Here is a 13,557-nt window from a genome sequence, read left to right on the forward strand (position 1 = left end):
TAATAGTACTGCACCTACCCCAGCCTGTGACGACTCTTTTAGTCTTAATGCACTCATTCACGACCCAAAACATGAAAATGCAATTTGAAGTGAATAGTAGGATAAAATTGTTTTACTTACTGTCTCCTTTGCATTCGTACCAGACATTATCTTTACTCATTTTCAGTTGATCTCTCAGACTGCTACAGGTTGATGGTACTGTTTGTAGGAAAACTACTGGCAATTTTCGGACACTACACCATTCACATTTAGTAAGCTCTGAAGTTTTCAAGTTAATCTCTCTGATATCACTTTCTGATTCTATGAGAAAATAATGGCATTTTAAAACATAATAAACATCTGTAAGTTTCCTTTACAATGTTCCCCTTGATTTTAACAAGTAGTTGCTATGTGCTCACTAAATTTCTTAAGTACTTAAAACTTTAACATTAACAGACATGCAAGAAGTGATGGTTTTTCATGTCTTAAAAGACAGGCTAAATTCCAATGTCATCTGGAAGATGACAAGAAAGGCATCAGAAGGCAAACTGTTTTCTGTCCACCAACTCTTTTTATTCCACAGAAAAAAATTCCCACAATTTCCAGTGATTTAAATTTGCAACTATTGCTATGACACATTTTAGAGTAAGTTTCTAAAATTTTCTTTGTACATTTATCTTTGACCAAGTTCCCATATGAAAAATAACTTTAAAAATAAGAGCATGAACACATTCAGAGAAATTATCTGATTGCCTGAGGAAATAAAGGACTACTCCTAGTTTATTCTCCAAAAGCAATGTCAGTAACATGGTAGAATTTTAACACTGCATCTGATGCTGCCAATGCCAATGTTAAGTTTTTTACAAGTTTTACTGTATTATAAAATTTGATACAGAAGTGGATATACATATAATACTCAAAAAAACCCCCAAAAAACCAAAAAAAAAACCAAAGAAGAAATAGTAAAGTGCTAAGTGTCCCAACAGACACAGCATTTAATGAGTCACCCTTTCTATGCTATTGATGAATTAGGTGCCGTGGAAATAACTGCACTGCACAGCTGTTTTAACTAAAACTTGATAGCTATTTTCTACAAATTATACTAAGCTCTTCAGTGTTTTATTTTTAAAACTACGTTTAAACATGAAAACTCAGTTTCTATGCATCTGTATTTTATATGCAATATAATCTTAAATACTTGACTGAGCAAAGGCTACACTTATCTTTACAGGTTGTGAGACACTTTTCTACATGTAATAATTACAAAATACAATAGATCTCTTTTAAAAATAACAAGAGCAACATTCAACAGGACTGGATCTTAAGAATACAACTTAAGATTAACAAAAGGTAACAAAGCTTTTCAGGCCCAGAGCAAAACCCTGCAAAAGAAAAGAAGGAAACAGAGCAGGAGCTGTAAATCACCCTTTCCAAATTATGTCACTATTTATTTCAGTGACATGAAATACACAACTTTCACACTAGAGAGAAAACTATCAAGAGAGATCTAGACAGGAAAGGTCCAAGAAACCAGTGTGGTTTTTACTGTCTACTTAACACAACTGAAATAAAAGAACTAATAAAGTTTTAAAAAGCTAACATTTTACAAAAGGGTTGCTCTTGCTTTTTATTTTTGTTAATCACTTTTGTTAAAAGGCAGGTCAAATATGTACTCTCCGTTTTCTTTTATCTGACTACAGACAGCCAGTATAATTTATTACAAAAATGACAAAATGAGAATAAAGGTTAAATTAGGATTCTCGTTAATACCTTTGACAAAGTTACTTAATTCAAAATAAAGATATGGAGTACTAACATAAAACAATAAATGTACTCACCTTCTTGACTCTCTAGGCGTATTTTGATATAATCCAGGCAAAACTGAAAGACAACACAATTGTAAGATCTCACATCTTCTGCAAATTTTCATTGACTGAAAGCCTTTAAACTGTTACCAAACACACTTCAATGGGCTTAGTATATAAGTAATAAACATTTAAAATTTAATATTTAAAATGCAAGTTTTAAGAAAAAACAAAATTTGCATTTTAGCACAACTCGAGGCAAGCACATTGTTTGCTACTCTAGTCTCTTTCAGTCATACTGACTGTATAAACTTCAGATCTCTCTGAAGTACTCAGTTTTCAAAAACCCATACAATACCCTGAAAAATACACAAATTCTATTTCTTCAAAAGAAAATGTCATCTATCAGCATTTAGGTAAATCAAACAACAGTTTTTTTGTAGAGAGGTGGAAAAAACAAGTAACAACACCACTGTTTCTGTGGTTACTCCAGCAACAAGTATCCATTCTATTCTGGCTGACTGCATCCAACTAATATTCAAGGACTCCTTGAAAACTCCATGTAACTTAGAAGGCTGACCAAAAAAAAAAAAAAACTGCAGAAGTAAAATTATTCGCCTTTAGGACAATGCTTCTTCCTTGCACCTATCAACTTCTTGTAGCTGCTGTTTTCAATTTTTTTTAACAAATGCATGCTAACCCATAACCTCCCCCCAGCACGCAGACAAGTTCTTTCAGAGTGCTGCAGCACAACATTTCTATTAAGAACCAGAGCTAGACTGCATGTGTTAGAGCGTAGCAGTAATTTGAGGTTCTCTGGAAATCACAGCCTCTGAAATTAAAGACAAACTTACTGCTCCCCAGACAAAGGCAAAATAGTATGTTGTTCAAATACAAAAATTCAATATCCATCAAAGCCTGAAAAGCAAACTGTGCAAGAGCAAGGGTACTCACAATCACAGGCTCCACGACCATTCTGCGCAGCATTCCTATTCGAATGCTTCGGCAGTTCAGGATGACGCTTTCACAGGAGTTTTGGTAATTTAGAGGTACGGCCTCAGTTACCATCTCTTGAGAAATAACTTTACGCCGTTTTATTGGAGTGTTAGACACAATGTTCCCAAACTGAAAAGTAATTTTCAGGTTTCAGAATGTCTCACCAAGGTTTATTGCCAGATCAAGCTCGTTGAAACTAATGACTAAATTTTTAGCTACTTTTCTGTTGGTCAACAGGATTACTCACTAGAGTATCCATCTCAAACAAATGCAGAAGGGAGGTAATTCCTAAAAGACTTTTTGTAACACCTGAGGATGTTAATATTGCTACATACATTCAAGAAGAAAATAAAAGGTAACCTGACACTTTTAAACACTTTACTGACATTTCCAAAACACAAATAGTGCTTCTAAATTGCCAAAATCAATTTATTTTTATCTTTTGGAAACACTATGCAGTCTAGCAAAGTGACGTTATTTTTAATATGTTTTATTTAGATAAAAAGAGCACTAATGCTGTAAAACCACCACAATGCTGATGGTTTAATTTTTTCTTTCTGTTTTTGTTAATCCAAGCTTTTGGTGACTAATTCTTGAAGTACATTGCATCACGTTAGCAGAGTACAGTCTTCAAGAAACATAAATAAATAAGCCCAATCAAACTACCTTAAGGCATCTCTACAGAACTAAGATGGTTTTAGGATAGATTCCAAGGTCAGAAGACTAAACATTGAAAGAAGGCCATGTGGTGTTAGGCCCTAGTTCAAGAAAAGTCTCTAGATGCTAACTGAAGCTGTAATCTCAATGAAGTACCCTGTTAACCAACAGAATTATCTTAGCAAAAAACCTATTGCAATGAAATAAAGCCTGCTGATAGCCAGCCTATAAATGCATTTATTTATATTGCTTATATTGCTCTATTTTGTTAAAGGATTTTCTGTACACTAGTCTTTTCTTTGGTATTTATACTGTTTCATAAAGCTGCCCATAAATAAACATTCACTTTTGTTACAAAATGCAATTAAACTCCCACAGAACACCATTCTAAGGGATGCAGTGTTTCTGTTAAGACTAAATCTCGAAAATTATTTCAAAGTCCCAAATAACTAACCTATCTTGGCAATAATTCAAAGTCTACTTTTGCACACTTCCTTCATTTTATACACTGAAAAAGGCAGGGATTCTAAATTCCTGTAATTAAAATGTTTTCCTAGGCCTCTTGTTGAAAAGAGCTTTTCCTTTTTGTCTGTTGGACTGGCTAAATGTTATTAAAAAGTTCAAAACAAATCAGAAACAAACAATAAAACAGCGAAGTCTGAAGTAATGCTATATTCAACTAGTCTCTTCAGTAAACAATGAATATTTTGAAAGAAAGCTGAATAAAGCTTTTTCTATTATATCTAAGAAAACTGCTCTGATATCTCCAAATCTTGGTAGGTTAATTCAATCAATGTAAAATTTGTGTTATATTTCACAAAAAAAATTTTTATTTCCTTCATTTTCAAAAGTAAGCTTGGACTCTAAAATAATCTAACATATAGTATTACAACTGGTTTGTAAAGACTAGTGAACAGGAACATATGGATATACAAAAAAAACATTTGGGAGAGTTTCAGAAGTCAGACACCAATGCCTTCACAATGCAATGCTTTCAATTAATTCAGCACATACTGCCAGAATAACTTAATTCAAGAACTATTTATAATCCAAGCTTTGAGCCTCACAGTTTTATTGCAGGCTGGAGGTTCACAGCTTCATATTGATAGCGGTAACTAATCATACAACGTATTATAAACATCCATAATTTCACCAACTACAGCACTGGAATGTTGGCTTCTGAATCTCAACATAGCAAGAAGGTTTTGGCATCAGTACTTTTGTGTTCTAACTCAAAGAATTGAAAATCTGATCGGATTCTCTTGTTGAATCAAACTCTCAATAGTGAAACTGGACAAGTGAGTGAAGAATTGTTTTAATCAGCCCCATTATTCCACTACCAATTGCCACATGAATTTATTCCTCTTCGTGGCTCACTACTGAGATGGCTTTTGACACAGTATGAAAACTCTCCCCCTTGGCCACACTTAAGGTGTGCTCATGGAGTATTTTGTCTTTGCTTATCCAATTGTTACAGCACTACTCAACTAAAAAACACAAGCCACACCATGAAAGTCCTAAAAAAGTGCTATAAACTGCAAGAGTTGTCAAAGCATTTTAATTTTAAAGGACCATTATTGATCCCAGTGTCTCTTTTCATGTTTAATTTCAGAAAGTCTCAACACGCAACAGCCAGTACTGACATTCTGCTGCAAACTGAGACCTTGAGCTTCACAGAGAACCCCTGTCCAGTCTCAAAAGAGTAAACATTCAACACAGAAGCATTTATTTTAACAGCATAATTAAAATCATTTTGGATGCTTGTAAAAATGTAATGAACACATTTTCTTATGTTTCCAGTATTAAGTATGCAGAGAGACTACTTGATGAGCTGCTGAGCAAGAAAAACAATCAAATACAGTCAACTTCTGACAATACAAAACAAGCCTTTACATATTCCATTTATTATTTGATTCTGTTTTCTTTAAACAAAGCATTAAATAGTACCTGATCTTTCATTCTTGCTTTTCTTGGTAGTGTGACTGCAATTTCTGTATCTGTTGTTATACTACCTATTCTCTGTTCTATTCCACAACTGTTCTCCTTTAATGCTGCTTCCACCTTTCCTGTAGAAGGAGCTGGGGAGGAGCGGGCTGAATCTGCAGGACGAGGTGAAATGCTTTCCATGCTCCTAGTGCTGCCACTATTCTCGTCCTCATCATCATCACTAGACAAAACAACTAAACAGAAAATATTACATTCTCAACCACTACATTTTTCTGTAACAAATTTCTTTTTTAATTTTTGGCTTTTCTTGCTAGTGTGATGGCAATTTCTGTACTCTTGTTATACTACCTATTCTCTGTTCTATTCCACAACTGTTTTCCTTTAATGCTGCTTCCACCTTTCCTGTAGAAGGAGATAGGGAGGAGCGGGCTGAATCTGCAAGACCAGGTGAAATGTTTTCCATGCTCCTAGCGCTGCCACCATTCTCCTCCTCCTCATCACTAGACAAAACAACTAAACAGAAAATACTACATTCTCAACCACTCTATCTTTTTGTAACAGAAATTTCAAGTAATACGTCAGAAATAATTTACGTAATTGTCCTGCAGCATCAAAAAAAAATCCACATGTATAATTGTATTATGTTTTTACTAATGTTTATCTGGAATCTGGTTGCAAGGACTCTCTGCCTTGTTTTTGATTTCTTATAACTAACTATACAAAAAATGAGTAACATTAATCTACCTCCAGACAGAAGTGAATGTGGTTCAGTCAAGAATTGACAGTAAGTAATACAACCTAAAAACTGACAAGAGAAATTATGTCTGAAATCATAGGACAGTATGGTCTAATCAGTTGGACAACATGGTCTAATAAACTAAGCACAGAACCAGACACATAATTTCCTTTACTCCATCCTTCCTGCTTACTGAGTTTACAAAGAGAAAACACAGAAATTAACATTTTACAAATTATGAAATTTAAATAGATAAATAGTTTGGAAGAAAAGAGGAAAGAAAACACAAAATAAAAATCAAATACTGTTTTTCCGCTTGGGAGAATGAAGGATGGAATTCTGCTAGGAATACTGGTTTTTCCAATATCCCAAACGTAAATATGTTTTTAAAAACAAACAAAAGAAAAAAGTCATAAAGTAATTTTTGTTGTCCCCAGTGTTCACCTTCCTTGAAGAATACCTCTGCATACGAAAAGGAAATTATTAAAAGTTCTGTCCCTCTTTCCCAAGAACACACACAAAAATATTCCATGCAACATCAGTTATGTAAACCTCCACAAACAGTTTCTTCACTATACAATATTCTGTGTTTCCAGCTAATGGATGTATTCATAAAAAGGTACTTACTTGGATCATTTAATTCAGATGGTCTTGTACTCCTCTGTCTTAAGCTTCCTGTAAGTTTAGGATTTTTTGTCCCAGTTATAAGACCAATTTTTCCATTCTGTCGTAACATAGAATGTCCTACAACCTCATTACTCAGTAGAATATCCGCTGGACCTTTTCCAACAGCAGAACTATAAAACTTCTTTGTGCTGAACCCTGTACCTGAAGATTTTTGCCCTGGTGAATTCTGATGTATTGAAGAACGTGATAAAGGTCCCACAGATTCACTTAATGTTACAGTTTGTCTGGAGACTCTTTGCAAATCCTTTAAAGAAGCACTTTCACAATGTCGGCATTTGGTCTGATTTTCATTTGCCCTCCCACAATTTGGGCATTCACTAGAATAATCAATCTGTTCCAAAAGCTAAAGGAGAAACAAACACACAATCAGTAATTGTAAGCAGAAAGACACAATTTCCAGATCTTGTACTTGATTTCTGTTCAGAATTAATCATACAATCACTTAGGTTGGAAAAGACCTTTAATATCATCAAGTCTGATTATTAACACAACTCTCATCACTAAACCCAGGTGTCACATCTACATGTCTTTTAAATATCTCCGGGAATAGTCACTCAACCACATGGCTGGCCATCCTCTTCCAATGCTTGAACACCCTTCTGGTCAAAAAATTTTTCATAATATCCAGTGGAAATTGACAACACTACATTAGTCATTACAGTAAGGAGAGAAAGCAAACATTAAAAGACAGTACATTTTTTATTTAAGAAAATAAAAAAGGTTCTAAAAGGAACAAATGTCATTTGTTACAATTTTTTAAAGTGATTCATGTTGGACAATTCACATTTTTCTTCTTGTATTTTCTTCCATAAACAAAACCTTGCACACTGTTCAGATACATATATCCATCAGCTAGAGGTCCAATTACACTTTTTCTGTAAAAACAGTTCCATGGGACAAAATAACCTACAGATCCTTAGAGCAATACTGGAGAGGATTTGAAGGAACCTTGTAGGTCCAACCTATCTGTCCTTCCAAGGTATCTTTTAACAGCCCAGAAAGGCATGCAGGAAAATTCACTCCTCAAGGGAGATGAAGAAAAGGCAAAGTACCTATTATTGCTCTAGAGTCATGTGTCACAGAGAAGAAAACAGGACTTGAGGAATAGGAGTTCCTCAAACTTTCAAGAAGCAAGGAGGGGTTACAAGGAAAAATGTATTCTATCACTACAACGACAGGTGTCTTTTGTTTTTCTCACATTTATAGGTCCCACTTAGTTTTGTACTATTAAGTGTAAAACTTGGGACTTCTGTAACATATAAACTACAGAACGAGTAGCAAAGTGAATACAGGACATCTTTAAAGATGAAAATTTAGTACATGTTATTTTCTCCTGAAGCACTGAATTCAAACAACATAACCACTGTACTGTGAACTACTGAAGTCAACAAATACCTACATCCCACCCAAAACTTTCAGTATCTACTCTGAAAACACCTTTCACAATTTACACCTCTCCCCACTCTCCTAGCCATGAACACGCCTCCAAAAGAGGATTTCCACAAGTGTGGGAAGTAATTTCAAACCCCAAATTTCAAGATCAGAATCATACAATGAGAACATATTATTTTTACAAAATTTAACAAAGCTACACATACTGTAGAGAAACAGAAGCAAAAAACCCCAAGTGTATAAAATATATCAGACCCTTATAATCTGAGCTGTGGGATGATAGCAAGCTACAATGCAAACCAGCATTGTGCCTCAGTGCCGTTACAGGATGTAGTTCTTAGAAAGATACTGCTTATCACATTGAAGAATTTCAACCAGACATTGAAAGTATTCAAGAGAAGGCAACAAGAGTACCTGGAAGATCTTAAGTATAGAGTAATCGCACCCCTCTACTTCAACTACATGCCAAAAATTTTAAACCAGTTTTTTATTAACATCACATTAATTAACTAAATAAGCAATGGAAATGCCAAAGAGCAGTACCAGGTGTTTCAAACAAAAGCTAAGCATATATAAAAATCGCAGACTTTTTTTTTTAACCAAGATCTCCTTACAGGAGTTTTTGCTTTGATAGTCAAACAATGTGACCTGTATTGTGTGCATTATGAAACTTCCATAGTAGCCTGGGAAATTAAAAAAAAAAATACAGAGAGCCTTAAACCAATTTCCAAAGTATCTTACATTTGATATTCAAACAAGTTCCTGACAGAAACATCCTGGCTAGCTGCATGTAGATAAGAGAATGCCATTTGGATACCTAAGGAACTACTCTCACTGAAAAAGTGAGCAACTCAATAAAAAATACTCGCCTCTTTGCAGTACTTTAATCTTTACTGTTCTGAGTACAGAAAATCATGACACAGAAAAAAAAAATCTGTCAAAGAGCAAAAAATTGTTCCTCTATTTCAGCAAATTAAAATTATCGATCTCTGGTTTATCAGTCAGCTATTCAATAAAATCAAGATTCCTTTTCTTTTCAATGCAGCTTCTGTCTGTTCAAGTCAGAAAATAAATATTTCACAAGTAGTAGCAATATTAGCACTTAAATATCTCTATCACTGTAACTTTTTAAAATTATGTAAATCTTCCTCCCAACTCTATGGATTTTTAAAACCTCAATTTGTTTTACTCCTGAATGTCTGTTTTTAAAATATGTAACAACTTTTAAAATTCAACAAGAGTTTACATATTTTTAAAATATAACCTACCTTTGACTGAGTTAAGCATGTTTTTGTAGCAGAAGATAGACTCAAGTCAGATTGGTAAGAATTGCAATGACCTTTCTGTCGCACCTTTCTTTTAATGTCAGATTCTGATTCAGAGTCATCTTTATCCTCCATTACACTGTCTAGAAGAGAAAAGATACAAAAACATTAACAAGTAATGTCCACTCCTATACTGTTATAATTACGAACATCTTACTTTTTACATACACTCACTTGAACTAAATATAAACACATTTTTAAACCTCAAAAATCTACACTGCTTCAAATGTATCACGATTTGTTGTATGACTAAAAAATAACATTCCCCAAAGTAACTTCAAAATGTAGTTTTAGTAATACTATTACAGGGTTGCTCACTGACAATTTTTATCTTATATCTTTGCAAGAAGCTTGGGATTTGCAAATCTATGCTAACTTCATTGCAAATCAAGCAGAGGGTCTATTGCCAAAAATAGGAGAGGATGCTAGATTATGCTATTATACCACAGAACTTGTTTTAAGGCCATTTTTTTTTAAATATATATGAACACTTTTTCAATATACATACTGATGGTCTCACAAACCATCCCACTATGAGAAGACATCTCAAAACTAAAGAATGGATCATTTTTGAAAAATAATTAATAATAGGTGAGGCTTTTCCCTAAGTTACTTTAGAGCAGTACTGCTGAAGATCTACTTAACATTAACCTAAAATGACACAGTAGAACTTGCCAGTGCAGGTGACTATGCAGCTGTAAACCTATGCAGCACGTTTACAGACTGTATCTATGCTAACAAAGCTTAACAAACACAGGGTTATTTCCTTTTCCAGTTTCGCAATTTCCCCACCTGAAACCAAACTATACTTTTTCTACTGCACCTCCAACAGTGAGGTTGTTGCATCTAACAACGATGTAAGAGCATGTTTCAGCTGAGGTACGGAGCTGATGCTGGTTCTTTTATTAACTCAGTGTATGAACACACTTCATACCAAGTGCTGGTTAATACATAGCATTTTTCTTGTACTAACACTGCTACAGAAGTTCCTCAACAATAATTCAAAAACAAGCTGGGGGTTTGGGCTCAGACTAGTTAACTCTAGAGATCTGTTCCATCTCCAATTTTATGATCCCAAATGTTCCCTATTTCTGTTGCTTTTAAAATAACTGAAGCCTAATTCAAAAGTATTACATGACTGAACTAGCTGCAGAGATCTGTCAAGAAGGGCAAAATCATCCCTTCATGCACAAACTTGTACAAAACTAGAATAACATGAGCTAAGGCTGTAAGCAGATATACTAAAGGTTGTATAAGATTTGGCAACACACCCACCCAAATCAGGTATTAAAAAACTTACTCTGCTGAGAAGAAATGAGAACTCTAAAGGTAACTTACCCACTCCTTGAGACCGTGGTAACCTAATGTGGTCTGCCTCCACTTTCTGAAGCTGAGGTGGGTATTCTTTTCTGGAAAATGAATTAGACGTATGGTTGTTCTTTTAGCAGACACCATTATAATTTAGTCACAATTATACACGCACCCAACAAACCTGAAATGTATCTGAAAGCTACAAATAAGTAACTTCTCCTATTACATGCTATTTGTACACATAAAAAAAGTATTATCAGCCACAATAAATGTTTTGGAAGTGCTTCTGATCTAAATAATCAAAAGCGTTTCTGATCTGTAATAATCAATAGTTCTGGAGTCTGTCACTTTTACACACAAGCTTCCAAATATTGAAGCCTGCATATTCTCCTCTTCCTCATTCATGAAATTCAAGACAAATACTTTCAAAAGCCAAGAATAAAAATAAATTATTTTAATATTAAAGTAGATCCCACAAGTTCCACAACTTAAGAAACAGGAAGAGAAGATACAAAAGGAAGGAGATCCGAGGTCAAAAACTGTTGTGGCCAAAAACCAGAAAGAACAACACAACAGACATGGTTCCTCTATATTTGTTTTTAAAATACTGTAATACAGACAAATAACTGGATAGTAAGTATTTTGTTGGTATAACTTGCATAATATAGACATCATATATTTTTGTGCAAATTAATGTAATATATAGCATTATTGCAAGATTTGAGTCTCCTGAAAGATGTTTTCAGTTTACAGGCATGTGTGTTAAATCATGCTGATAGCAAATTAAGATTCCTGAAGCTCAGTGCATGTGGGTTACTGTTTGTAGCACTTATCTTTCTCAGAACTCTGAGCACTGCAGCTCAGATTACTATTCTTGTCATAACAGAGGATGGCACACATCTGAAACACAGGAGGCCTTGTCAACAAACTCACCAGAAACTGGTTTTATAGGAAAGTTAAGCACTGGGCTGCAAATGGGTCACACATGTCCCATACTGCTACCTCTGATTACAAGGACATTAATCAACAGCAAGAGAGCAAAGCCAACAGCTGCAGGCAGTAACATCACCACCAACAGCTAAATTTTGAGGACCCATCTGACAAAAAATTTGGCTATGGCTGAAGAAGGCTTTAGCATCAGTTATTTCTTTCAGCACAGCATTTCCTAACGCATCAAATGATAAAACCTTTGAATTTTCTGCATTTCTAGGCAACGTTATTAATTAATATCTTTGGAACAAGATTAATCTACAATGTCTTTTGAGACACTTCTTACCTAATAACAAACACATTTGACTGTGTTGATAGGCTGCAGCTTTAAAGAAAATTCTGGCAGAAAGAAGGATTGAGAAACAAACATGGCTACTCACAATATAGAGATGTCATAGTACTTTATCGTGACTGCTGGCAAACACATCACAGATGACAGATTATGTAATTTACTTGTTACTGATTGTGTCAAATGTGTTTCTGGAACAATCCTTCTCCCTCAGAATTTTTTAAATCAAAATTGGAAACTCAGTATTAATATTTATTCATAAATTCAATGCATTATTTTTTTATATAATTTTCCTTAAAAATGAAACATATGGAGTTACTCTAAGGCAGAATTAGTGGTCAAACTCGTCATTATAAGAAGCTGTACTATCAAAACTAAACTCATGACATTCTAAAAAGTAAAAAAAAGCTGTAACATCATTTTAGATTTGAAAAATATAAACACTGCAGTAAGGGTGTGCAAGCTGTTGCGTCACATGTCATAATTATCTTTCACTAGTATTTTACAACAGTAAATCTTGTTTTGAACATAATGACTTCTGGAAAAATTATCTTCTATAAGATGTCTAAGATATTTAAAACTTAAATGATATTTAAGAGAAACAATATTGAAACTACTTGTCATTTAATTGAAAGCAAACAATAAAGTAAATCATACGGCAGATTTAGAGTACTAAAATGTCTTTTAAAATGTAGTTCACAATTCAAGGTCTCTGGACATTTCTAACTTACAATTTTTCTTCTAAGAACCATACATTTATATTACATTTTTAATATGCAAAACATATTTATCTTATTAAGATGATAAATTCATTATTTACCCTATAAGGCTAAATAATTCTTTTACAATAAATCAGAATACACTAGCATTATCTACCCCCATCTGAATTTTTTGTTAGCAGCATAGACTCAGATTAATAGCTATTAAACAGCCAAACACTTGCAAGAACACAGAAGTGGTAGCAAAAAATAAAGTGTATCTTTCCTCTCCCACAATACAGAACTCATACCCTCAGAGTAAACCATTAACATCCAAACCCAAGTCACAAAAAAATCAGCTCCAAGACAACTGAGGCTTCCCAACACACTTTGGTGCGGTTAGCAATTCAAGGCCAGGCTTGAAGTTGCTTTGAATTAGAAAGAAAAGTGAAGATAACTTTAAAGACTATTTAATTTGAGACTTCAGCTAAAAATTTTTTAACAAATAATGCTTTCTTGGAGACAGTGACAGCCCTTCCACAAGAGGGCAGCAACTTTAGGCACCTTCTACTACTTTCCTTTCCTGAAAACCCCATAAAGAGAAAGGAAGAGCACACCCCACCATCACGTTTTTACAGACTGGAAAACAAAGCTGCCTTTCTGAGCACAGTGTTTCTTGCTGCCTGAACAGCTGCAGATCCATTAATACCTTCTCCAGTAAAATACTTAGTACACAGAGCCATTT

General features: G+C 34.3%; 1 protein-coding gene across 4 annotated transcripts in view; it reads right to left on the reverse strand.

Moving 5' to 3' along the window:
• Window positions 1-13,557, reverse strand: part of SENP6 (SUMO specific peptidase 6) — a 71,403-nt gene that overhangs the window by 18,072 nt on the left and 39,774 nt on the right. For all 4 annotated transcript variants that reach the window (XM_030946406.1, XM_030946405.1, XM_030946408.1 and 1 more), the window contains 7 exons: window positions 10,863-10,933; window positions 9,468-9,607; window positions 6,748-7,150; window positions 5,385-5,617; window positions 2,739-2,909; window positions 1,818-1,860; window positions 121-300 (listed from right to left, as the gene is read on the reverse strand). In XM_030946406.1, the coding sequence (XP_030802266.1) occupies window positions 121-300; window positions 1,818-1,860; window positions 2,739-2,909; window positions 5,385-5,617; window positions 6,748-7,150; window positions 9,468-9,607; window positions 10,863-10,933 (1,241 nt within the window). The remainder of the gene's footprint in view (window positions 1-120; window positions 301-1,817; window positions 1,861-2,738; window positions 2,910-5,384; window positions 5,618-6,747; window positions 7,151-9,467; window positions 9,608-10,862; window positions 10,934-13,557) is intronic.

This window comes from Camarhynchus parvulus, chromosome 3 (assembly GCF_901933205.1).
Source record: "Camarhynchus parvulus chromosome 3, STF_HiC, whole genome shotgun sequence".
Classification (NCBI taxonomy): Eukaryota; Metazoa; Chordata; class Aves; order Passeriformes; family Thraupidae; genus Camarhynchus; species Camarhynchus parvulus.